The 24,218-nt window shown below is 52.8% G+C and overlaps 1 protein-coding gene across 4 annotated transcripts in view; it reads left to right on the top strand.

Moving 5' to 3' along the window:
- Nucleotides 1–24,218, top strand: part of CNOT6 (CCR4-NOT transcription complex subunit 6) — a 350,905-nt gene that overhangs the window by 161,494 nt on the left and 165,193 nt on the right. For all 4 annotated transcript variants that reach the window (XM_078653316.1, XM_078653315.1, XM_078653317.1 and 1 more), the window contains exons 8-9: nt 11,912–12,066; nt 12,816–12,970. In XM_078653316.1, coding sequence (XP_078509442.1) covers nt 11,912–12,066; nt 12,816–12,970 — 310 coding nt within the window. The remainder of the gene's footprint in view (nt 1–11,911; nt 12,067–12,815; nt 12,971–24,218) is intronic.

Genomic DNA, 24,218 nt, shown 5'->3' with positions numbered 1-24,218 from the left:
AGTATTATCAGATTAGAGATTATTTTGTATGGAAGCTAGGTCTTACTTCTATTTTGGACTCTGACCTATGGAATTGTATCTACAGGGAAACAGATAAGGCACTGATTAGTATCGGATATAGAATTTTTAGAGGCTTCAGAAGTGACGACTCTGCAAAGTTAGCAGAGAAATGGAGCAGGAAACTTGGAAATGATGTTACACCAAATCTGATAACCTCCTCTTAAAATAGTTTGAGCCGCTCTGTCCACTCCTCTAACCTTAAGCTGCAGTTATACAAAACTATATGCCAGCTTTATTATACACCTGACAGAATATTGAAATGGGCAACTAATAACAGCAGTAGTGATCGCACGAAGTGCCCAAAATGCGATCATAGAGCAGCCGATATTAATCACATGTATTTTACGTGCCCACAACTATCTGAATTCTGGAATGGAGTAACTAAAGTTTTATCTTTGAAGCTCGCTCGTCCAATTATATTAACATCTCTAGATGTGCTTGTTGGCATGTCTGTGGGGAGTGGGCCCCAGGTTGATCTGATGAACATATTAATTACTTGTGCCAGACTTAGCAAGGGTTTGGATCCAACAAAACCCACCAACGATTATGGAATGGTGGAGTCTTGTAAAGGAAATCTACAATATGGAATTTGCTTTGGAGTTAACCAGGGGATTGCAAACTAAATTGAAAGTGGAAAGAATTTGGGGACTAATCATGCAATAAGACTAATTCTTTTTTTTTTTTCTTCTCGCTGTTATGTAATGTCTTTTATGCTTTGACTTAATTTTTCTCCTTGCTCCTGTTATTTTATGGAATGAGTTATCTCTGTATGTACTTATGAATTTTACGTTGTATACTTTGCTTACCCCTCATGATGCTAATAAAAATTATTTAAAAACAAAAAAAGGATGCTAGTATAAAGTGAACAAATGCCCATCACAATCAGCAAATAGTTATTTTTCCAAGTCACTGTATTCAATTTAGTAAGGAAATGACCGGGGTCCTTCATATATGATGGTAATTGTTCCACAAAACTTTGTAAAAAGAAATCCACATATTTAGAGGTCGCCTCTAACAAGCTATTCTGAGCAGATATGACCGGGCGTCCTGGAACAGGAGTCTCATTTTTGTGGATTTGGGGAATGAGGTATGTTGGACAGGCCACGTGTAAGGCTTGCTCCCTCCCCGCACGACCAGGCCCGAGCCCCGCTCCTCAGGCGTTACACGCAACAACAACCCGTTTCCCGTCTCCTATAGGGCCCCTGCCCCTGAACATCTCCACATCGTGGGCCCGATTCCCTACCGGCCCTCTCGCCCGGCCTGGGCGCCATCTTGGACACGGCACCACGAGGCCGCGTGGCCTCCGATCAACCCTAACCCTGGGCCTGGCCAGGCCCCGACATCCCGGCACCACCATCCACCCAGGAGGTGAGCGGACTACTTGGCAGGTCAATGGGAGAAAGAGGTGTCGATGGCTCTCCCCCGCCAGGTGCCGATCGCCCCCAGCTCCCCCAGGCGCTGGCTCCACCCCCCTGCTGGGTGTCTGGACTCCCTCATCCCGGACCTCCCGACCTCCCAGTGCGAGGGTCCGGACATCAAAGGGCGCCAGACCTATAACTGGCGCAGCTCCAGAGCAGGAAGGCAGTTGTATCCTGGAGTCGAGAGACGCAGTGAAGAACTCATCCTTGACGGACTACTGGCGCTGCCGTAGCCCTGCCTTGCGAACTACCGACCTGCCTGCTGGCGCTGCCGCGGCTCACTGCACCCATCTTCATCGGGACCTGCTGGCTCCGCCGCGGACCGTCACTACCTTCAACCATCCCGGGACCTGCTGGCTCCGCCGCGGCCCGATCATCTAGAACGCCGAGCTCGAGGATTGTGAGCTAATTCATCTACAACCACATCCCCCAGAGTGGTAACGAGACTGTCCCGCTACCCCCTTACCCAACCAAGAGACTAGAATAGAGGGGACCCCGGAGTCCAGACCTCCTTGTACCACCTCACCGTAATTAAAGAATTGCTTATAAAGTAACGTTGAACCTTATCCTTGTGTGGTGTACGTCAGTGGGGGGGAAGTTATTGGTCTGTACGATTGCTGGAGACGGATCTCCCCGGAGACCTCTCCCCTTATCCTCGGCCGACCCTCCCGGTCCGTCTAACATTGGTGGCAGCGGTGGGATCCGAATCAACGCGTAATCGTACAGAGAGTAGCTCACCCCACGACAAAACCACAATGTCAACCAAAGAAAGCGGATCCACCGAAAAATTCCAGATTGAGAAATTGGAAGAATACAGCCATCGTGAGTTGAAACAATTCTGCATTGAACTAGGTATCGCTACCACCGGTCTGAATACTAAAGACGATTTCAAGCACGCCATTGAGTCATGGGCAGAAACCGGGGCCGTCAGACCCCCGGACCAAAATCTCGCAACGGCAGAGAAAGACACCACGGCTCCCGAGGAGCGAAGAACGGGTCTCTCGCAAGATGAGATCCAAGAACGAGAAAGAAACCGACTACATGAGCTAGAGATGGCCCGGCTCAAAATGGATGGCGAACTCAAATTAGCCGAACAAAAACTAAATCTGGAACATCTGCGGCTCCGAGAAGAACGGGAAGAGAAACAGAGACAAAGAGAGCTTGAGGAGAAGAGACTGGCGTACGAACACGAACGCAAACTAGCTGAGATAGACTTACGCAAGCAGAACAAAGAATTAGGAGTGCACGAGCAACCTCGCCCCCCGGGGGTGACAGAAAGGAAGGTACACATCCCCAAGGATGTCGTTCGAGAATATTTCCGAGAGGACGACATACAGCAATGGTTCAAGGCCTACGAGATCGCTATGACCTCCCACCGGATCGATCGAAGCGACTGGGGAGCCGGTCTATGGGGGAGGTTCGTCAATGAGGGCCGCGATGCCCTGCTACAGCTCCCAGACCATCTGATGACCTCCTATGACCACATGAAAGCTACCCTCCTCACCCGCTATGGGCTCACACCCGAAATGTACCGCCAGAGGTTCCGAAACTGCACTCGGATCCCGGGCACAACTTGGGTGGAATACGTGAACTATTTCAGCCGGGCCTTCGAGGGGTGGATCAAGGGAAGCAACGTAACGACTTACGAGCAACTCTTCAATCTCATGGTATGGGAGCATCTATCGAACAACTGCTTCGTCGAGCTCAGGCAGCACCTCCTCGACAGTAAATTAACTGATCCACGACAGCTTGCCGCCGAGGCTGACCGGTGGGAAATTACCCGAGTGGGCCGAACTGGGCCCCATGAACAGAACCGGAACAACCACGGTCAGCACCGTCCCCGAGGAGGAGGAGGGGGCCAGGGACGAGGGAGAGACAACGCCCCGGCCGCTCCCGCTACCAGCACCCCACCCCCGGCCAACCGGGGCAACACCCCGGCGCGGCCGGGATACAGAGCCAATGTCACGTGTCACCGATGCCAGCGAGTCGGCCACTACGCCAACGACCCGAATTGTCCACAGAGCCAGACTCCGAGACCCCGCCAGATGGCTGCCGCCGCCCTGGGGGAAGAACAAACTTACGAAGAACATGAGGAATGTGAGCAAGAACGCCAGGAATGGGAACCAGCCGCCATGGTGCTAGCGTGCCTAGGGGGAAGAGACATGGTCCCGCGGGTCCCCCTACCCGCCAACACCCGGAAGTACAGTCAATGGGTGAACATTAATGGACGCCGGGCCGAAGCCCTACGTGACACCGGGGCCAGTGTAACGGCCGTCCGATGTCACCTGGTGACCCCAGAACAGATTCTGCCGAACGTCCTCTGCCCGGTCCGTTCAGCCGACAATTCGGAGAGTCTATGTCGGATGGCTTGCGTCCCCTTCGAGTGGGGAGGAGTCTCCGGCATGTTGGAAGTGACGGTCGGAGATGATGCCCCCGTAGACTGTCTCCTGGGAAATGATCTTGAGAGTTCCCCGTGGGCCGCCGTAGAGAGGAGAGAGCACCTAGGAATGTTGGGCATCCCGGATTGGGCGTGCGTAACCACCCGGTCCATGGCTGCCCGTGCCATCCCCCGACCCGAAGAACCTGAATGGCCGGCACCTCCTCCCCCGGTCGCTCCAGACACCGACCGTGCCGTCACCCCAGAACCAACTCCCGAGGGGCTCGTTCAGCCTCAGGACCTTCCCGGCCTGGATCAGTGGCGGCAGGAGGGGGGCCCACCCAAGAACTGTTTCGCCACAAGCAGAAGACCTGTCCCTCCCTCGAGGGACTCCGCCAACAAGCCCTCGCCCAGAGTGCAGGGGATACCTCCGGAACCCATTGGGTCTATTGGGACAATGACCTGTTGTACAGCGAACAGAGAATCGCAGAGTTAGGGGCCAGTCGAGTACTAGTGGTGCCCCTCCGCTTTAGAGACTTCTTGCTAAACCTGGCCCACGATGTCCCCCTGGCTGGCCACCTGGGTCAGGATAAAACCTACAGTCGCCTGGTGACCCACTTTTTCTGGCCCAAGATGAGGAACGACGTACTCCAACACTGCCGATCTTGCCCCACGTGCCAGGCCAGCGGGAAGAGCGGCCGCAAGCTTAAAGCACCTCTGCAACCTTTTCCAGTGGTCACCACCCCGTTCGAGAGGGTGGGGATAGACATTGTGGGACCCCTGGACCCCCGTACAGCACAAGGACATCGGTTCATCCTAGTACTGGTGGACCACGCCAACCGCTACCCCGAGGCTGTTCCCCTGCGAACTGTGACAGCCCTGGTAGTCGGCCGGGCCTTGATGGGGATCTTCTCCCGGGTGGGCTTCCCCCGAGAAGTCGTCAGCGACCGGGGCACAAACTTTATTTCAAAATACATGAAGTCCCTCTGGCAACAGTGTGGGGTCACCTACCGATTCACGACCCCCTATCACCCTCAAGGAAACTGACTGGTTGAGCGGTTCAACCGCACGCTCAAAGGGATGATTGGGGGGTTGGAAGAGCCCCTCCGTCGCCAGTGGGATGTGCTACTACCGTGCCTTCTCTTTGCCTACCGAGAAGTCCCCCAGAAGTCCCTCGGCTTCAGCCCGTTTGAACTCTTGTATGGGCACCCGGTGCGGGGGCCGCTCAGCCTAGTCAAAGAGGGCTGGGAAATGCCCCCTCTAAAGAACCCTCCAGATGTTTTCAAGTACCTCCTAACCCTCCGCAACCAGACCAGACGGTTCAGAGAGATGGCAAAAGCAAACCTGGAGGCCAGTCAGGAGGACATGAAAAGGTGGTACGATCAGAATGCATCCTCCATCGAATTTGAACCCGGCCAACAAGTGTGGGTAATGTCTCCCACCGAACCCTGCGCCCTGCAAGACAAATGGACGGGGCCCTTCAAAGTAATCGAGCGCAAGAGCCCTGTCACCTATCTCATCGATATGGAATCTTCACGAAACCCTCTCCGGGTCCTCCACGCTAATAGACTTAAACCCCACTTTGTACGCTCAGAGCTCAGCCTCTTGATGGCAACCGACAATGGAACCGAGGAGGACTCCGAACCCCTCCCTGACCTCCTACGGTCTCGGGAGAAGGACGGCTCCGTGGACGGGGTCGGACTCTCGGAGGCCCTCACCCTGGAACAGCGCCAAGGCTGCCGAGACCTCCTGCTGCAGTTCGCCACCCTGTTCTCCCTCACCCCAGGGGTCACCCCCTGGTGCTTACACGACGTGGACACTGGAGACAGTCCCCCTGTCCGCCATCGGGCCTACCGCGTACCAGATCGGGTACGGGCCTGCATCCAAGAGGAGGTGGCCAAGATGCTCACGCTCGGGGTCATCGAGCCCTCAGACAGCCCCTGGGCCAGCCCAGTGGTACTGGTCCCCAAAGCGGCCGCCCCCGGCGCCACGCCGGAGCTTCGGTTCTGCGTCGACTACCGGGGCTTGAATGCGGTCACCAGAACAGACGCACACCCCATCCCCCGAGCAGATGAACTAATCGACCGCATGGGAGCTGCCCGCTACCTCAGCATCTTCGACCTGACAGCGGGCTACTGGCAGATCGGTCTCACACCCCGGGCCCAAGAACGATCTGCATTCTCCACTCCTGATGGCCACTATCACTTCAAGGTCATGCCATTCGGCATGAAGAATGCCCCAGCAACATTTCAGCGGCTAGTGAACCAGGTCCTGGCAGGACTCGAAGAATTCAGCGCCGCCTACCTGGACGATATCGCTGTGTACAGCCGCCACTGGTCCGACCACCTCCACCACCTCCGAGAGGTGCTACATGCCCTCCAACGAGCTGGCCTCACGATCAAGGCCAGCAAATGCCAAATTGGCCAGGGGTCCGTGACCTATCTCGGGCACCAGGTGGGAAGCGGTCTGGTGGCCCCTTTGCAACTCAAGATCGCTGCCATCCAGTCGTGGCAGCCCCCCATCACCCAGACCGAGGTCCGCGCCTTCTTGGGACTCACAGGCTACTACCGGCGGTTCGTGAGGGACTATGGCAGCATTGTAGGGCCCCTCACGGAACTCACATCCAAAAACCAACCCAAGAAGGTCAACTGGACCCCAGACTGTCAAGCGGCCTTCGAGAAGCTGAAGGCCGCCATGTGCTCCGCCCCGGTGCTCCAGGCCCCCGACTACAGTCGGGAATTTATCGTCCAAACAGATGCCTCCGACCATGGCGTTGGGGCAGTCCTTTCCCAGCTGAACCCCGAAGGACTTGACCAGCCAGTGGCTTTCATCAGCAGACGGCTCCTGGCCCGAGAACAACGCTGGAGCACCATCGAGAGGGAGGCCTTCGCCGTGGTGTGGGCCCTCAAAAAGCTCCGGCCTTATCTCTTCGGCACCCACTTCAGGGTCCAGACCGATCATCGACCCCTGCAATGGCTAATGCAGATGCGGGGGGAAAACCCGAAACTACTACGTTGGTCCATCTCCCTGCAGGGGATGGACTTCACTGTGGAACATCGACCCGGGCAAGACCACGCCAACGCAGATGGCCTGTCCCGCTTTTTCCGCCTCGACGAGGAGAGTCCCCAAGAGGATGGGTGACTCTCCCCGCCTTCAGCTGGGGGGGACGCATGTTGGACAGGCCACGTGTAAGGCTTGCTCCCTCCCCGCACGACCAGGCCCGAGCCCCGCTCCTCAGGCGTTACACGCAACAACAACCCGTTTCCCGTCTCCTATAGGGCCCCTGCCCCTGAACATCTCCACATCGTGGGCCCGATTCCCTACCGGCCCTCTCGCCCGGCCTGGGCGCCATCTTGGACACGGCACCACGAGGCCGCGTGGCCTCCGATCAACCCTAACCCTGGGCCTGGCCAGGCCCCGACATCCCGGCACCACCATCCACCCAGGAGGTGAGCGGACTACTTGGCAGGTCAATGGGAGAAAGAGGTGTCGATGGCTCTCCCCCGCCAGGTGCCGATCGCCCCCAGCTCCCCCAGGCGCTGGCTCCACCCCCCTGCTGGGTGTCTGGACTCCCTCATCCCGGACCTCCCGACCTCCCAGTGCGAGGGTCCGGACATCAAAGGGCGCCAGACCTATAACTGGCGCAGCTCCAGAGCAGGAAGGCAGTTGTATCCTGGAGTCGAGAGACGCAGTGAAGAACTCATCCTTGACGGACTACTGGCGCTGCCGTAGCCCTGCCTTGCGAACTACCGACCTGCCTGCTGGCGCTGCCGCGGCTCACTGCACCCATCTTCATCGGGACCTGCTGGCTCCGCCGCGGACCGTCACTACCTTCAACCATCCCGGGACCTGCTGGCTCCGCCGCGGCCCGATCATCTAGAACGCCGGGCTCGAGGATTGTGAGCTAATTCATCTACAACCACATCCCCCAGAGTGGTAACGAGACTGTCCCGCTACCCCCTTACCCAACCAAGAGACTAGAATAGAGGGGACCCCGGAGTCCAGACCTCCTTGTACCACCTCACCGTACTTAAAGAATTGCTTATAAAGTAACGTTGAACCTTATCCTTGTGTGGTGTACGTCAGTGGGGGGGAAGTTATTGGTCTGTACGATTGCTGGAGACGGATCTCCCCGGAGACCTCTCCCCTTATCCTCGGCCGACCCTCCCGGTCCGTCTAACAAGGTAGAACACTGGAGTGATGGGATGGTCATTTTTCAAAAACTTGTACTCATTTTTGCTGAGCAATCCTTCACGCTTCCACTGAGATAGAAATCCGTATAGTAATTCTTTAGTGTTGGTTTGTTGATTACTCTGGTATAACAAGCGGCATCTGAAAGGCGACGCTCAGCTTCCGCCATGTACATATGTCTCGGCCATAAAATAATGTTCCCTCCTATGTCTGCCTTATTTATAATGACGTCTGCTTGCTTGAGTTTGCGCATAAGATTGAAATAACGCATTTCAGAATACTTTTTATGTTTGCTTTTACTCAAGGTTCTCTTGTTGAGGATTTTTAGTTTGTTGGTTACAACATCATTGAAAGTATCAATACAATCTTTGGGCATAAGCGGGACAAAGGGGGATGATGGTCGGAATGGACTGCATATGGCTCCAGTACATGCGATGCCCATCTGCTGGAGATCTGTTTGCGTGTCTTTGATGGATTCATCTGGGTCAGAACTAAGAGAATGTACAGTTCTTAAGATGGGAATATCCGATACTTGGAATATGTTTGGCTGGTTGGCAGTATCAATTCTTGCAGCAGTGTCTGCAGCTTTATTCAACTTAAAGTATTTAATTAGTTTAAGTTTGTGGATAAACTTAAAAACATCAATCCGCATTTGCGCATATTTAAAGTTGTTATTCGGGTATTATGAGAGAGACCCAAAGACAGTAATTGAAGTTCCACCTTGCCTAAATTGATTTCTGATAAATTGATGACTTATCAGCAACTTGTTTTATAGAGGTTCCACTCTTTATTTCTTGTAAAAGTCTTTGCCCCTTCTGCCTCTCCTGCTGCCTCCTGAATTTCCGCCTTTGTTTGTGCTGTTGGTTTCTCCTTGTGTTGGTTTTTTTCTGTACTGGTCTTGGCCGCAATGTTTGGCGGCGGTCTTCTACTAAAAAACCCAACTCTTCAGATGGTGTATAATTAGTTGGTAAAAGTGTCTGCATAATAGGTTGGCCACTCTCTTCAGAATCAAAGCTGCTTGGAATTGAGCTGAGATCGGTGTTGGAACCATCATGATTATCACTGTTACCTCGCGGAGGTATTGCTGTTTGCGATGTCAAGGCTTTGATATATATATATATAACAGAACAGAACCCCTCCTATTTCAGAGAGCAGAGGCCACAACATGGGAAACCTTTGGAAGCAGCATTTATTCAATGTAGAATGACAAATGCATTTCGGCTGCTCATACAGCCTTCCTCAGCGCCCATAGTGTCAGGAGGTTCTATGCAAGCTGTTGGGAAGTCCTGCCTCCTTTTAATTAGTTCAAGGTCCGCTCCGCCCCTCCAGTGTCCACCCACCTGATGCTGGTCGCGATGTCCTTGTGAACTGCATTACCCAGAATCCATCTGTTACCAGGTGGGTGACACGGGGATGTTGGCAATAAAATCTTGTGATTGCGCGGAAGTGCACAGTCCAATTACGTGCACATTAGAACCAATGTCCTGCCTATGCAATGAAAATGCGCCTCCTCCGGTCCCCTTCGACCACCTCAGCCCCAAAGTCCGGACATGTTGTAGCGGGGACAGCCTGTCAGTGCACGCCGTCCAAGGTGAGCTTTAACTACCTCAACGCCGCTAACCTCTTTCCGTGCTTCAAGGCGGACTTGGAACTCCCATTAACATGGAAAAGGAAAGGCACAGCCGTGTCAGTTTTTTTCCCAAGCCCTTTTGCGAGGTGGGGGTCTCTGTAAAGCGTCTCCGACCGACGCTCAATTGTATGCAACAGAACCCCTCCTATTTCAGAGAGCAGAGGCCACAACAGGGGAAACTTTTGGAAGCAGCATTTATTCAATGTAGAATGACGAATGCATTTCGGCTGCTCATACAGCCTTCCTCAGCGCCCATAGTGTCAGGAGGTTCTATGCAAGCTGTTGGTAAGTCCTGCCTCCTTTTAATTAGTTCAAGGTCCGCTCCGCCCCTCCAGTGTCCACCCACCTGATGCTGGTCGCGATGTCCTTGTGAACTGCATTACCCAGAATCCATCTGTTACCAGGTGGGTGACACGGGGATGTTGGCAATAAAATCTTGTGATTGCGCGGAAGTGCACAGTCCAATTACGTGCACATTAGAACCAATGTCCTGCCTATATATATATATATATATTTCCCATTTCCCATCACAAAGTAGCCCCCATGGAAGGAAGCATGCAACCGGCAGGTAAGTAATCAATTTCTTTATTGGCAAAACCTTGCATGCAGGCAGTCGGGAGAACAAAAGCATCAGTTTTCAACACCCAGACGCATTTCGGGAACCCCAAGTCCCTTCTTCAATGGGTTTTCGTAAATTAACACAGCAGCATCACAGCACATTTTTATGTTTATAGAGTTTGTCACAGTTGGCGTGCCAATTTGCATTGCTTTATGGTTCTTGTAGTGCTGTGCAATAACCTCCAGTGAGAGCGTCGTGATTACAACAGAATAGATACAAGTGTTACTCCTGTGGGTTGATGTCCTGTTACAACTCCGCTGCCTGCACCGCTTTCTAGGTATTTGTCATGGACAAACTGCCTCCTGTTGAAGCTGACACCAACCTTGGCGCTAAACCGGGCCCGCACACAAGCGGTGGTCCTCCTTCCGCGGCTGGACTCAGCCGCTAAAAATACCATCACAAGGTAGCCAGTGTATCAATCCACAGGCATAACACTTGTATCTATTCTGTTTTAATCCCGACGCTCTCACTAGAGGTTATTGCACAGCACTACAAGAACCACTGTGTCGAACTCTTGTAACATAAAAATGTGCTCCTTCCATAGGGGCTACCTTGTGACAAGATATATATATCTCAGGAAGTACTCCTTATTTCCCTTAACTTTCGACTAGCCGCTAAATGGTGCAAGTGGACCATTGGTCAGAAAGTTTCTTCTGGTAGTCTGTGCTCAACCAGAGAGCGGACAGTCATAGTTGCCAATGGCAGCTCCACCTCTTGCTTTTTAACGCTTTTGAGACCCCCACTGAGCTCCATATTAGAACACCTTGCCTAACTGGGTGTGAGTGACTGGAAGCTTGCAGGTGTGCTCGAGCGGTTAACCGTAGGGTATGTGGCTTTGTGTGTTTTGCACACAACTTAATTGTTCTAGCCGCTTCAGAAAGATGCCAGCCTTGGCAATGTGGTCAAGGTTATTTCAACTGGCCCAGGCAAAGGAAATATGGTTACATATACAGCAAGAAGTCACCTGTTCAAAAAAAAAATCTAAACTAGAAGCAACAGTACAGTAGTTACATAGCAAGAACCAACATATAGAAAAATGTGTCTGGAGGATCCTTGCACAGGAGCATCCATAGGGTGATGGGAGGGGGGTTCATATGAGCAGTGAATGTTAGCAGGTGTTACACAGAAGAGAAAGCATGGAGGAGGAATACGTTGCATGACGGGCACGCAAATAGAGGTCGATAGGCACTGTAGAATGACTGTCGTTTTAGTGGTATTTTGGTAGTGGTAGTACTGGCAGTAGGAGCGGGAATGGAAATAAGTGAGTTTTAAATGCTTGTCTGAAGAGTAGGAGAGATGAGATATAAACTGGCGTTAACAACACTTGATTATTGGTGGAATTCAGCCTGCAAGCTATCACTGCACAGGGTCTTAACTAATGGGAAATTGGAGCTTCTAGGACTGAAAGATGTGGCACTCCTGACTTTTACCTAAACTCTGAGGTTGAGACTCTACAGAATATTGTAACAGAAACTGTACTTGGTATAAAAATGGCATGGTTCTTGTGTAATTTTATCAAGTCTAACTTATTTCATTGTTTATTTTTGATGTTTTTGCCAGACTGTTCTTTTACTGTGGAATTAATTTGACTTTCTGCTCTTTGCATTCTTTTGTAGGAGGTTGAAACGGACCAGTACCACAGTTTTTTTCTTTTAGAATTAAAAGAACATGGTTATGATGGATTCTTCTCTCCAAAATCTAGAGCGCGAACAATGTCTGAGCAAGAAAAGAAGCATGTTGATGGTTGTGCAATATTCTTCAAGACCGAAAAGTGAGTTCTTGCATGTGACTGTCAAAAATCAAAACTGAATCCAAAAATACTAAATTTGGACCTGCGTTCTGCACTTTTTTCGTATACCGACTTTTCCTGTCAGGTAAAACTTTAAAAATAAAAAGTGTTGGATTTTTAAAATCACTGAGAGGCACACATTCAATAAACTCCATTCCAAATAATGTAAATCAATGTTTATTGTGTATTCTGACCAACATGTGTTTGGCAAGCTCCGATTGCTTTCTCAGTCCACTGCCACGCATTTAGTAGTTTCCTTTTCTCCTAAATCAACGTTATTCTTTTCAAGCTTGCATAAGGTAAAAAAATCTAGTATAGTGAATAATGGTTATCTTTTACCGTAGTAATACTCTGAACTACACTGGGCACTGTACACCCTTCTTTCAGCACCATGTAGAGACTCGCTGTCTAAAATTGCTAAAAGACGGTTGTGCTGGGCCATGTATATGAGTTTCAATGGGGGTAAAATACAATGAATGAATCTCTGCATCATTCCCTTTGCATGACTAATGCATGTGCTGCACAAATGACATCGTCATTTACAACTTCAGGTCTTATGGCAGTGACATTATGTTCAGATGTTATTAGCTGTTGTACATTTATTTGAATACCAAATGTATTTTATGTCTCTGGTATATTTGAGATAAACTTGTGTTTTTGCCAATTCGTGTTTCATGCTATCCATTTACATAGCTTGATGCATGACGTTTTGTATAACCTTTCTATTTTAGGTTCACTTTGATTCAGAAGCACACTGTGGAATTCAACCAATTAGCAATGGCAAACTCTGAAGGGTCTGAAGCTATGCTGAACCGAGTTATGACAAAGGATAACATTGGGGTGGCAGTATTGCTAGAAATACGAAAGGAATTCCTGGAATTGTCCTGTAAGTGTTCTTTTCAGCACATGTATCAATATTCCTCCTTTTGTTAAGGACCAAATCATAAAAACTTTCTTCTGAAGCCTCCATTGTGCCCTGTGTGAAACAGTTCATAATTTATCTGTGAGAAAGTGGCTCCATATGTACAGGACTAGAAGGAAATACAGTGTGTATAGAGTCCACCAACCCCAGAGGTATAACAGATGTTAAAGTCAGAACTGATCTTACTCTCAAGTGGTAGCTTGGTCGAGCAGTAAGGCAGTACCAGAGGACAGTGTAAAGCATTTGATGTACACACTCAGTCAGCAAAAGGTTTCACACACTCAAGGACTGAACTCCAGGCCAATTGTTTGTTATGTTATGTTATGTTACGAGTTTGTTGAAGCGCGACAGCTGCCCCAGCAACGGGGTGTCCCGGCGCTGAGAAACCATAGCATAACCTACTGAGAGGGGAAGGGGGGAGGCCAGAGGCTTAAGGCCGTGGAAATAGGTGGGTTTTAATTGCCTTGCGGAAAGCAGACAGATTGTCAAGGCGACGAATGTTTAGGGGAAGGGAGTTCCAGAGTTTTGCTCCCAAAACTCTGAAGGAGCGACCCCCGATACGGCAGAATTTCATACGGGGAACCACTACCAGATGTTGCCCTAGGGAACGCAGATTGCGCTGAGGGGTATAGGGTAGTAAGAGCGGACGGAGAGGTACAGGGCCCTCTGTTTTGAGGATTTTAAAGGCAGTGATAAGGGCCTTAAATTGGATTCTGGCTTCCACTGGGAGCCAGTGGAGTCTGTGTATGGTGGCTCTAGCAGAGCATCTTCTAGGAAGGCCGACTATGGCCCTGGCCGCGGAGTTCTGGATTCGTTGAAGCCTTGTAGTCTCTGCTTTGTTAGCGCCTAATAGTAGGACACTAGCATAGTCCAACCGGGAGAGAATGATAGATTGGACTATGAGCTGACGTGTTTTGGAATCGAAGAAGCCAAGAATGGGGTTGAGGCTTCTCAGCAGGCCCACACACGTAGCTGCCACTCTTTTGGTGTGGGTTTGGTAGCTAAACGAGGAGTCCAGCCAAACTCCCAGGTTTTTTACCAAAGTTTTGGGGGGAGGAGTGGGGCCCAGCAAGGAAGGCCACCAATGGTCGCTCCAACAGCTGGGGTTCTTACCAAGGAGCAGCACCTCGGTTTTCCCTGCGTTCTATTGTAAGCAGTTCCCCGTCATCCAATGGGCGACTGCGGCCATTCCATCCCTGAATCTCGTGGCAGAGGTAGAGGGGGCCTCAGTAAGGGTAATCACCAGCTGTGTGTCGTCGGCGTATGACACCAGCGTGAGGTCCCATTCTCTAGCCACTGCCGCGAGGGGCTGCACATACAGATTAAAAAGGGATGGACTGAGTGCCGAACCCTGCGGGACTCCTTGGCCGATAGAGTGAGACCGAGAGGTGAACGGGGGGGGGCTGAGACTCGGAAGGATCTGCCCGTCAGAAACGAGCGGAACCATTCGAGAGCCAGGTCACTAATTCCTATATCTTCCAGGCGTTTCAGCAAGATATTATGGGAAACCGTGTCAAAGGCTGCGCTGAGATCGAGCAGTATCAGCGCAGCACTTTGCCCGGCATCCAATATCTTCCGAAGATGTTCGGTGGTGGATAGAAGGGCAAACTCCGTACTATGCCCTGGCCTGAACCCATTCTGGGAAGGGTCCAGAATATAATTTTGGGCCATATGGTCTGATAGAACGGTGTTAACATGGGCTTCTGCTAGTTTGGACACCCAGGGGAGCAGTGAGATGGGCCTATAGTTCTCCGGCTTTGTGGGATCCAAGGTCGGCTTTTTGACAATGGGGGTGACCCATGCTTGTTTCCAGCAAGTAGGCACAATTGCCGAGGAAAAAGAGAGGTTGAGAAGTGTGGCCAAGGATGGAAGAAAGAAGTCCAGTGCCTCTAGAAATTGAGCCGGTCTCATGGGATCTGAGGGGGCACCGGATTTAACCTTCCTACAGAGCTTGACTAGCTCCCCATGGGAAGTTTCCAGTAGGCATGAAAGTCTGGTGCCTTTAACGGGAGAGTTGGAGGAACTAATGTAATCAGAAGGGTTCTGTAAGAAGGTGTTATAGATTTTCCTTACCTTTTCAATAAAAAAGGTGGCGAGGTCCTCACACTGCTGTGTGGAGGAGATACACGAGGCAGGATTGCCACAATTTTGTAACTTTTGAACCAGTTTAAAAATGGTTTTCGTGGGGTTGGGGCTGGAATCAATTTCTTTGGCATAAAAGGATGCGCGAGCCGCGCGTATAGCTTTATGATATGATTTTAGTTTGGACAGGTAAAGGGCTTTATCCTTGTCCTTATAATCCTTTCTCCAGTTGCGTTCTGCTACTTTATATTCCTTTCTTAAGAGTTTCAGACTTTCATTATACCAAGGGTTAGAGGGGGATCTACGTCCTCTAGTCCATTTGGCTGGTATAAGGGTGTCAAGTCCTTTAATGATCCAGTCCTGAAAAGAGGCATAGGACGTATTAATGTCTTTAGTGGTTACGAGGTTGAGTTCTCCTAGAATATTGCAGAGGTCCTTAATTTGGAGTTTGTGCCAGGGCCGCTTAAGGCAGGAGGGAGGCGGATCATTATTGGGCTGGAAGTCGGCCGATATCACAAATTTAATGAGGAAGTGGTCGGTCCAACCCATGGGTTTGGGTGGATCGGCTTTAGCCTCCAAGATATTGGTAAAAACGGGGTCAAGTAGATGACCAGCAGAGTGCGTAGTAGACTGGATAAGAGGAATCAGTTGTAGGGCTGTTAAGTCCGCCAGGAGGTTTCTAATAATGGGATCCGAAGTGGAGTCAAAGTGGAGATTAAGGTCTCCCAGAATAGTAAAGTTGGCGGAGGTCACAACCAGGGCGTGGGCTGCTTCTAGGAGTTCCTCCGTGAATTTAGAAGTAGGCCCGGGGGTCGGTAGATGAAGAGGCCAGAAAGGGAGAAGTGAGGGCTAGTGGTGATTTTGAAGCGGGCACACTCACATCCCTTGATATCTTCCTTCAGAAAGGAGCAGGAGTATAGCGTTCTGTAAATAACAGCTATGCCACCTCCCCTAGAATCTCTATTGATGGATATCCGGCAGCGTAAGGTTTGGAATGCTGGTTAGCTCATCCTTCAGCTAGGTTTCGCACAGAAATAGTATGTCTGGGTTCTCATCGGTCAGTAGAGTATTGACCTCAGGATGGTATTTTACCAGAGACCTGACATTAAGCTGAAGAATCGTGAGCGGGGTGTGTTTTATAGTACTGGCTTTGTGTCCAGGTAGGCACGGCCAATGGTGTGACAAAATTACAGGCTTTACAATGTAGGTCGATTTGGCCAATACAGCCCACTAGCTTAACGCAGCGTTGGCCTGGGTTTAATGCGAGGAGGCAGTTTTTATCATAGCGGTATGCCGGCCGTGTGATTTGAGCAGGGGGACTGGCGAGAGGCGATGACTTGGCGATGACGGGCGAAGACGGGCTTGCCTTAGGCGCGCCTTCGGCGCGCAGACCGAGCGCCCGCTGCGCCCATCCGCTGCGCCTCCGGTGAATACACATGTTTATCAGGGAGTGAGAAGTGGGCGGGGGAGTGGCCTCGAAGTGGGCGTGGCCTCGTCGCACGCCGTCAATGGCGGCAAGATACTTTTTCAAATTATACAATACCGCTGCATCTTTAGCTCCGCTGCGTGGTCAAATCCAGGGAGAAGTCCTGAAAGGTACCAGGGATAAGGGTAAGTGCAGCAATTAAAAACACAGTATTAGTGACACACAATGATTAAAAAAGCACACACGAACTCCCGGCTTCCGCCTCAGGAGGAAATATGGATCTAGGTGCAAGACGCTCTCAGTCAGCTTCTTATACCAGTGGGCGGGGGGGCGTGGCCTCGGCCTCGCCGCACGCCGTCAATGGCGGCAAGATACTTTTTCAAATTATACAATACCGCTGCAGCGTTAGCTCCGCTGCGCGGTAAATCCAGGGAGAAGTCCTGAAAGGTGCCAGGGATAAGGGTAAGTGCAGCAATTAAAAACACAGTATTAGTGACACATAATGATTAAAAAAGCACACACGAACGCCCGGCTTCCGCCTCAGGAGGAAATATGGATCTAGGTGCAAGACGCTCTCAGTCAGCTACTTATACCAGTGGGCGGGGGCGTGGCCTCGAGGTAGGCGTGGCCTCGTCGCACGCCGTCAATGGCGGCAAGATACTTTTTCAAATTATACAATACCGCTGCAGCAGTTGTATATTCAAAGATATGGTTGTTTTATTTTTAGAACCAACAGTTATAAAAATGTACTCTTCCAGTTACGAGTACGCTCATGTAAATACTTTGCAGAGGAGCAATACGTTTGTACATACAATAATATCTGAAAGAGACACGTTAGTATTAGATTCCTTACCTTAGAATATCCCCAGGCGTCAGACTGGATCCGGAAATTTTTGCGTAGCAGTACCCTTGCGCGTCGGTAGGTGTCGTCTGCGGCTCCGCGTCCGTCCTCGGCGCCGTGATGTCGTCGGAGTACTTAGACGCCGCCTCCGCGTGCTGACCTCAGTTCTTCTTTTTTCCGCGCCAGCAAGCGCAGATCTGGAAAAAGCAGTAACCCTAGTCACTTTTTGACTACCTTTTTTGATTGCTATTTCGAGTCTCTCGACTCCGAAACAGTGCCTTTAGGGATGCCCGGCTTCAAGCCTTGGGACGATTGCGACCGGCTGATGTCGGTCACGGATCCTCACCGCGTCTGCTTGTCGTGTTTGGGCGTCGACCACGACAAGGCCTGCTCCGACTGCCGGGCCCTCTCTTTGAAAGCCAGGCGGGAGCGGTCCCGTAGGCGCCTCGAACTCCGGCAGTCGGCCCCGCGCCGTGAGAGGTCCCGATCCCATGGGAGGTCGAGGGACAGGTCGCGGGCTCGGAGTCATCACAGCTCCGAGAGTAGGCCGCACTCCTCCGGGTCGAAGTCGTCGTCAGGTAAGAGGCACAAGAAGTCCAAGCGGCGTCATCGCTCCTCGGACTCCCCCGGACGCTCGCGCGATGGGGTCGGGGGTTCGGGTGACACCGCCCACGCGGCTCCGTCGGAGTCGCGGGCGCCGCGTGCAGCTCCACACCCTCCGGTCCCTGGGCTGAGCGCGTCGCCGGAGGAGGTCGAGCGCTTCCTCATGGCCATGAGGAAACTCTCTCCTCCGACGGGCTCCGCGGCGCCTTCGGGCCCAGCGGACCCGTCTGGGGGCCCTAGCGGGTCGGCGGCTCCGGCCCCGACGCCGTCTGGTGCTTTGGCCCCGACGCCGCCGACTCCTTCGGGCCCGGCGCCGCAGGTCCCCGTTATCCCGACGCCGCCGGTGCCTTCGGGCCCGGGGCCGAGGGGTCTAGTTGTTCTGACGCTGCCGACGCCTTCGGGCCCGGCGCCGCAGGATGCCGCTGGTCCTCCTTCGGGATCTGGTTCGTCGCCGGTGGATCTGACTACCTCCCCGGCGTCGGACCCTCAGGTGTCACCTCCGGCGCCGGCCTCGGGCAGCGCCGGCCCCGGTTCCACCTTCGTTCCTGTTCCGGCGTCGGGACGGCCCCGATGGGCGCCGCTCCAGACGCCGGTTGGAGAGTTCCATCTCCACGAACAGGCCCCATTAGATGAGAACCCTGAATTTCAGGAGATGGGTGATGAAGAGGACTGGGAGGGGTCTGAGGACCCTCTGACCAGGGGGTGTCAGTCTCATGAGGACTGGGCAGGAGACCTTGGGGAGGCCAGTGGCCTGGACACCTCTCCAGACACTGGTTTTGTCTCCCCTCCTTCCGTGGCATCGGAGGAGGGGGCAACTTATAGTGTGGTGCTGATGAGGGCTGCCAAGGCCTTGGGCCTTGAGCTCCCCGTCGCGGCCGTGAGGACTAACCTCCTCACTGAGGTCCTTAAACCGCAGTCAAGCTCGGCCGAGCCTCTGCTGCCCTTTAATGAGGCCTTGACCGACGTTCTTCTGGGCACTTGGTCCAAGCCCGCTACGGGTTCGCCCGTAGATAGGAACGTGGCCAGATGCCACCGCCCCGGGCGACCCATGTTTCCTGTCCTCCCACCCTACCCCTGAGAGCCTGGTCATCCAGGGCTCCAATTCCCAGACCGCATTCCCGTCCGCCCCCCCGGACCGGGAATCCAAGAGGTATGACCAGTATGGGAAGAAGATCTTCTCATCGCTTAGCCTCGGCCTGCGGTCTTCTAACACCGCCTGCCTCTTGGGACGTTACACCCACTCTGTGTGGGATAAGGTCGCGGAAGAGCTGCCAGAGTGTCCATTGGAGGTACGGGCCAAACTCGGCCAAGCCCTTGTGGAGGGCCGGGATGCAGCCAAGTATTCCATCCGGTGTGGGCTGGATACCACTGACTCGCAGGGTAGAGCGATGGCAACGACGGTGGCGGTCAGACGCCACGCCTGGCTGAGGTCCGCCAACTTCTCGGCAGATGTCCAGAACACGCTTATGGACATGCAGTTCGATGGCCGTCGCCTCTTTGGCGACAAGGCAGACCATGCGCTTGAGCGTTTTAAGGACTCCAGGGCTACGGCCAAGTCCTTAGGCCTCTCGGGCCAGCGCCAGCAATCGGCTGCCTATCACTCCTTTCGTGGCCACGGAAGGGGTGCGCCCACACGTGCCGCCAGCCATGCACCGCAGGGCAATACCCAACGCGGTGGCGGCCGTGGGAACCGCCGTCCAGGTGGTCGGGGGCAGCGGCGAGGAAAGTCCACACCTTCCCCTGCAGCATCCGCCTCAAAACCCTCCTAGTCCGTGCTTTCAGGCCCATGTGACGCCAGTGGGAGGCAGGGTTCGCCATCACCACCTCCACTGGCGCACTGTCACATCGGACAGGTGGGTGCTGCAAATCGTTCGAAGGGGCTACTCCCTCCCCTTCGAGGCGACTCCTCCAGCCATGCCACCGCAGAACCACTGTGTATCGGGGGATCACTTGCGACTTCTGCAGGAGGAAGTTACGGCCCTCTTGGCCAAGGGGGCCATCGAGCGCGTTCCTGGGCCAGAAGTAGGGTGTGGTTGCTACTCCCACTACTTTCTGGTACCCAAGAAGGGCAAAGGGGGCCAACGCCCTATCTTGGACCTACGGGACGTCAACGGCTTCCTCCGGAAGGAGAAGTTCAAGATGCTGACACTGGCTCAGGTCCTGGCTGCCCTGGACCCAGGAGACTGGATGGTAGCGTTGGACTTGCAGGACGCTTACTTTCATATCCCCGTCCTGCCTGCCCACCGGCGCTACCTGCGGTTCATGGTGGGCCACGAGCACTTTCAGTTTACCGTGCTCCCCTTCGGCCTTACCATCGCCCCACGGGTGTTCACGAAGGTGATGGCGGTGGTCGCAGCTCATCTGCGCAGGTTAGGGGTTTCAGTCTTCCCCAACCTCGACGACTGATTGTTGAAGGCGGGCTCGCCCCAGACAGTCGTCAGCCACCTCCAGACGACGGCAGACCTCCTGCACCAGCTGGGGTTCTCCATCAATGTGCCGAAGTCACACCTGTGTCCCTCTCAGAAGCTCCTCTTCATGGGAGCGGTTCTGGGCGCGGTTTCGGGTTTATCCGCCCGAACAGCGGGTCCGGGATATTCAGGCTCTGATTCCCATCTTTCAGCCGTTATCCCGGGTTTCGGTCAGGTTGACGCTGCGGCTTCTGGGGCTGATGGCCTCCTGCATCCTACTGGTGCATCACGCCAGGTGGCGGATGCGGGCTCTGCAGTGGGACCCGAAGTTTCAGTGGGCCCAGCATTAGGGCAACCTATCCGACCACGTCCTGATCTCGGAGGGCACTGTAAATGTAAAATGTAAATGTAGGTGTACTTATATAGCGCAAACCTGTCACCCAAAGGGCATCCTGGCACTTGCTTAGGGAACCCGTCCTGGTATTCCCCTGTGAGAAACCCCGGCAGGGTGTCCACAAGGTGAAAGTCAGGCATCCCGCCGCGAGGGGCCGTTGTGGAGATTAAGCAAGCTATTGCCCAGAGTCGCAGAGTGTGAACTCGTGAGTCGAGGAGGCACCGGGGCGAGAATTATCGAGTCCGTGGAATTTTTAGCCCAAGACCCGCCGAGGCGGGGAATTGAACCCTGGTCCAGGACCGATCTCAGCTTCCGGGTCTGCCGCCTCCTACCCCTGAGCCACACTTCTCGGCACTGCGAGACAGCTGCAGTGGTGGCTTACAGACCGCGATTGGGTAAGCGGCAGATCCCTCTCCCTTCCCCAACCGGAGCACGTAGTTGTGACGGACGCGTCCCTCCAGGGCTGGGGAGGCCACATGGGAGAGGCGGAGATCAGATGCCTCTGGTCTCCGGCGGAGACCCGGCTCCACATCAACCTGTTGGAGCTCAGGGCGATTCGTCTGGCACTGAAGGCATTCCTCCCCTCTGTCCGGGGGAGTGTAGTGCAGGTGTTCACGGACAACACCACTGCCATGTGGTACTGCAACAAACAAGGCGGGGTGGGGTCGTGGATCCTTTGTCAAGAGGCTCTTCGCCTTTGGCAATGGCTGGAACGCCAGGGCGTGACCCTGGTGGCTCAACACCTGGCAGGTTCTCTGAACGCCAGGGCGGACGAGCTCGGCCATCGGTGCATGATGGATCACGAATGGCGTCTGAACTCGGACGTGGCGCAAGACCTCTTTCAGCGATGGGGAGAGCCTTGGTTAGATCTATTCGCCACCGAAGAGAACGCGCAATGTCATCAGTTCTGCGCGTTGGAATTTCCAAGGCGGCACTCGCTCGGAGACGCTTTTCGGCGAGTGGAGTTGCGGTCTGTTGTACGCCTTTCCGCCTATACCACTTCTGCCCAGAGTACTGAAGAAGATCAAGCGCGACCGGGCCCAAGTCATCCTTGTGGCTCCGGACTGGGCTCGAAGGTACTGGTATCCAGAGCTACTCAGTCTGTCAGTCGATCCCCCGGTTCGTCTGCCTCTTCAGGAGGACCTTCTGTCGCAGCAGCAGGGGACGGTCCTCCACCCGAACCTGTCCAGTCTCCACCTCCATGCTTGGAGATTGAGCGGCGACAGTTGAGGCCATTTGACTTGCCTCCTGAAGTCTGTAACATCATTCTGGCAGCCAGGCGTCCCTCCACAAAGTCGGTATACGCCTGCAGGTGGAACAGATTTGTGGCATGGTGCACAGCAAAGGCTGTGGATCCTCTTTCTGCCCCTCTTTCTGAGGTTCTTCTCTTCCTTCTTTCTCTTGCCCAGCAGGGCTCTGCTCTGGGCACTATCAAGGGGCTACCTTTCTGCCCTTTCAGCCTTTCTCAGGCTACCTGAGCAGCCTTCTTTGTTCAAGTCCCCTATTGTAAACAGATTTCTTAAGGGCATCACTCACACGTTTCCTCCTGTTCCGTTTGTGATGCCTCAGTGGGACTTGAACCTGGTTTTAACATTCCTGATGTGCGCTCCCTTTGAGCCACTTCACAACTGTCCTCTTCGCCTTCTAACTTTGAAGACTGCTTTCCTGTTTGCCATCACCTCTGCCAGGAGAGTGAGTGAGCTCCAGGCTCTTTCTTGTACTCCACCTTTCCTTTCCGTCCATCCGGACAAAGTGGTGCTTCGTACCAAACCTTCTTTCCTGCCCAAGGTTGTCACGGCCTTTCACATCGGGCAGTCTATCACCTTGCCAACCTTCTTCCCGCCACCCCATCCCTCTAAAGAGGAAGAGTGGCTCCACCGTCTGGACCCAAAACGTGCGCTCTCATTCTACTTGGATCGCACACGCCAGTTCCGGGTGGATGACCAACTCTTTGTTGGTTACGTGGGCGCTAAGAAGGGGAAAGCGGTGCACAAGAGGACCATCTCCCGGTGGATCATCCTGTGTATCCAGGCATGCTACTCCTTGGCTAGGAAGGAGCCCCCGGTTGGACTGCGGGCTCATTCTACCCGAGCGACGGCGACTACCACTGCCCTGGGCAGGGGTGTGCCCTTACAAGACATCTGTCAGGCAGCTACGTGGGCATCACTGCACATGTTTGCGAGACACTACTGCCTGGACAGTCAAGTCCGGAGGGATGGCTTCTTTGGCCGTTCCGTCCTCCAGGACTTTCTGGTGTGATTATTGGTTCGCAGACCCACCACCGGGGTTGGTATTGCTGGGGTATCTATTCTAAGGTAAGGAATCTAATACTAACGTGTCTCTTTCAGATGCACAAGTTACTACTTGTGTAACGATATATCTGTAAGAGACATTAGTTAGTATTAGATTCCTTACCGACCCACCCATCCTCCCCGTTCTGCGAACCAATATCTAGGGTTAGGGTTGTCCCCTTCAGGGCCCTAGTTTCAATGGCACCAGTGTTGGTTTTTAACATGGCTCTGCGTTTCTGGCGCAGAAAAGCTGTGTCTAAGAACTGACGTCAGCACGCGGAGGCGGCATCTAAGTACTCCGACGACGTCATCACGGCGCCGACGACGGACGCGGAGCCGCAGACGACGCCTACCGACGCGCAAGGGTACTGCTACGCAAAAATTTCCGGATCCAGTCTGACGCCTGGGGATATTCTAAGGTAAGGAATCTAATACTAACTAATGTCTCCTACAGATATATCGTTACACAAGTAGTAACTTGTGCTACAGGTTAGCTAATCAGCAATACAGTTCTGAAACACACTCTGGCATTGAGCTCAATGGGTTTTCATAGGAAATTACAGTTGATTACTTTATGGATTACTTTGGTAGTTCCAGGACTAGATCTTGGATTCAGTACTGGGGTCTAAGCTGAAACCAAATTAGCAAAAACGTTTTAGTTACAGTGATGATTTTTCCTGAATATAAAGCTGTTTTAAAAGTTCACACTTTTCGAGATGATTCTCACAATGTTATTCAATGGGAGGAAATTCAGGTTACAGGTAAAGTACGATCGCGTTACTCTTGTAACCCAGCACTAGTCTCCTAGGGCCAGCACTGGGGGCTTAACTCAAAACAGGTAGGTAATAGCATTTCAGTATTTCGTGTGTTTTTTTTTAAAGAATATTTCAAGTTTTCAAAAGTAGACCGAAGAAATTTCATAGAAAAGCAGACCATGGGTTCCTATGGAGAAAATACAGGTTACTAGTAAACCCGCTAGGGATTACTTTTGTGGTTCAGTACTGAGCTGAAAGGTACAGTACTGGCTTCTCTCCTGATCACAGGTGAGTATTTTCGGATTCTGACTTTGGCTGATTTTATGGGTCAATGTTATCCAATGGGCAGGTAAGTGAATTACCGGTTTCCAGGTGAGTACTTGGTTGCTGAAGTTAGGGTTCTGGGCATAGA

Source organism: Lissotriton helveticus, chromosome 7 (genome assembly GCF_964261635.1).
Source record: "Lissotriton helveticus chromosome 7, aLisHel1.1, whole genome shotgun sequence".
Taxonomy (NCBI): domain Eukaryota; kingdom Metazoa; phylum Chordata; class Amphibia; order Caudata; family Salamandridae; genus Lissotriton; species Lissotriton helveticus.
This window is presented reverse-complemented; position numbering and strand designations above follow the sequence as displayed.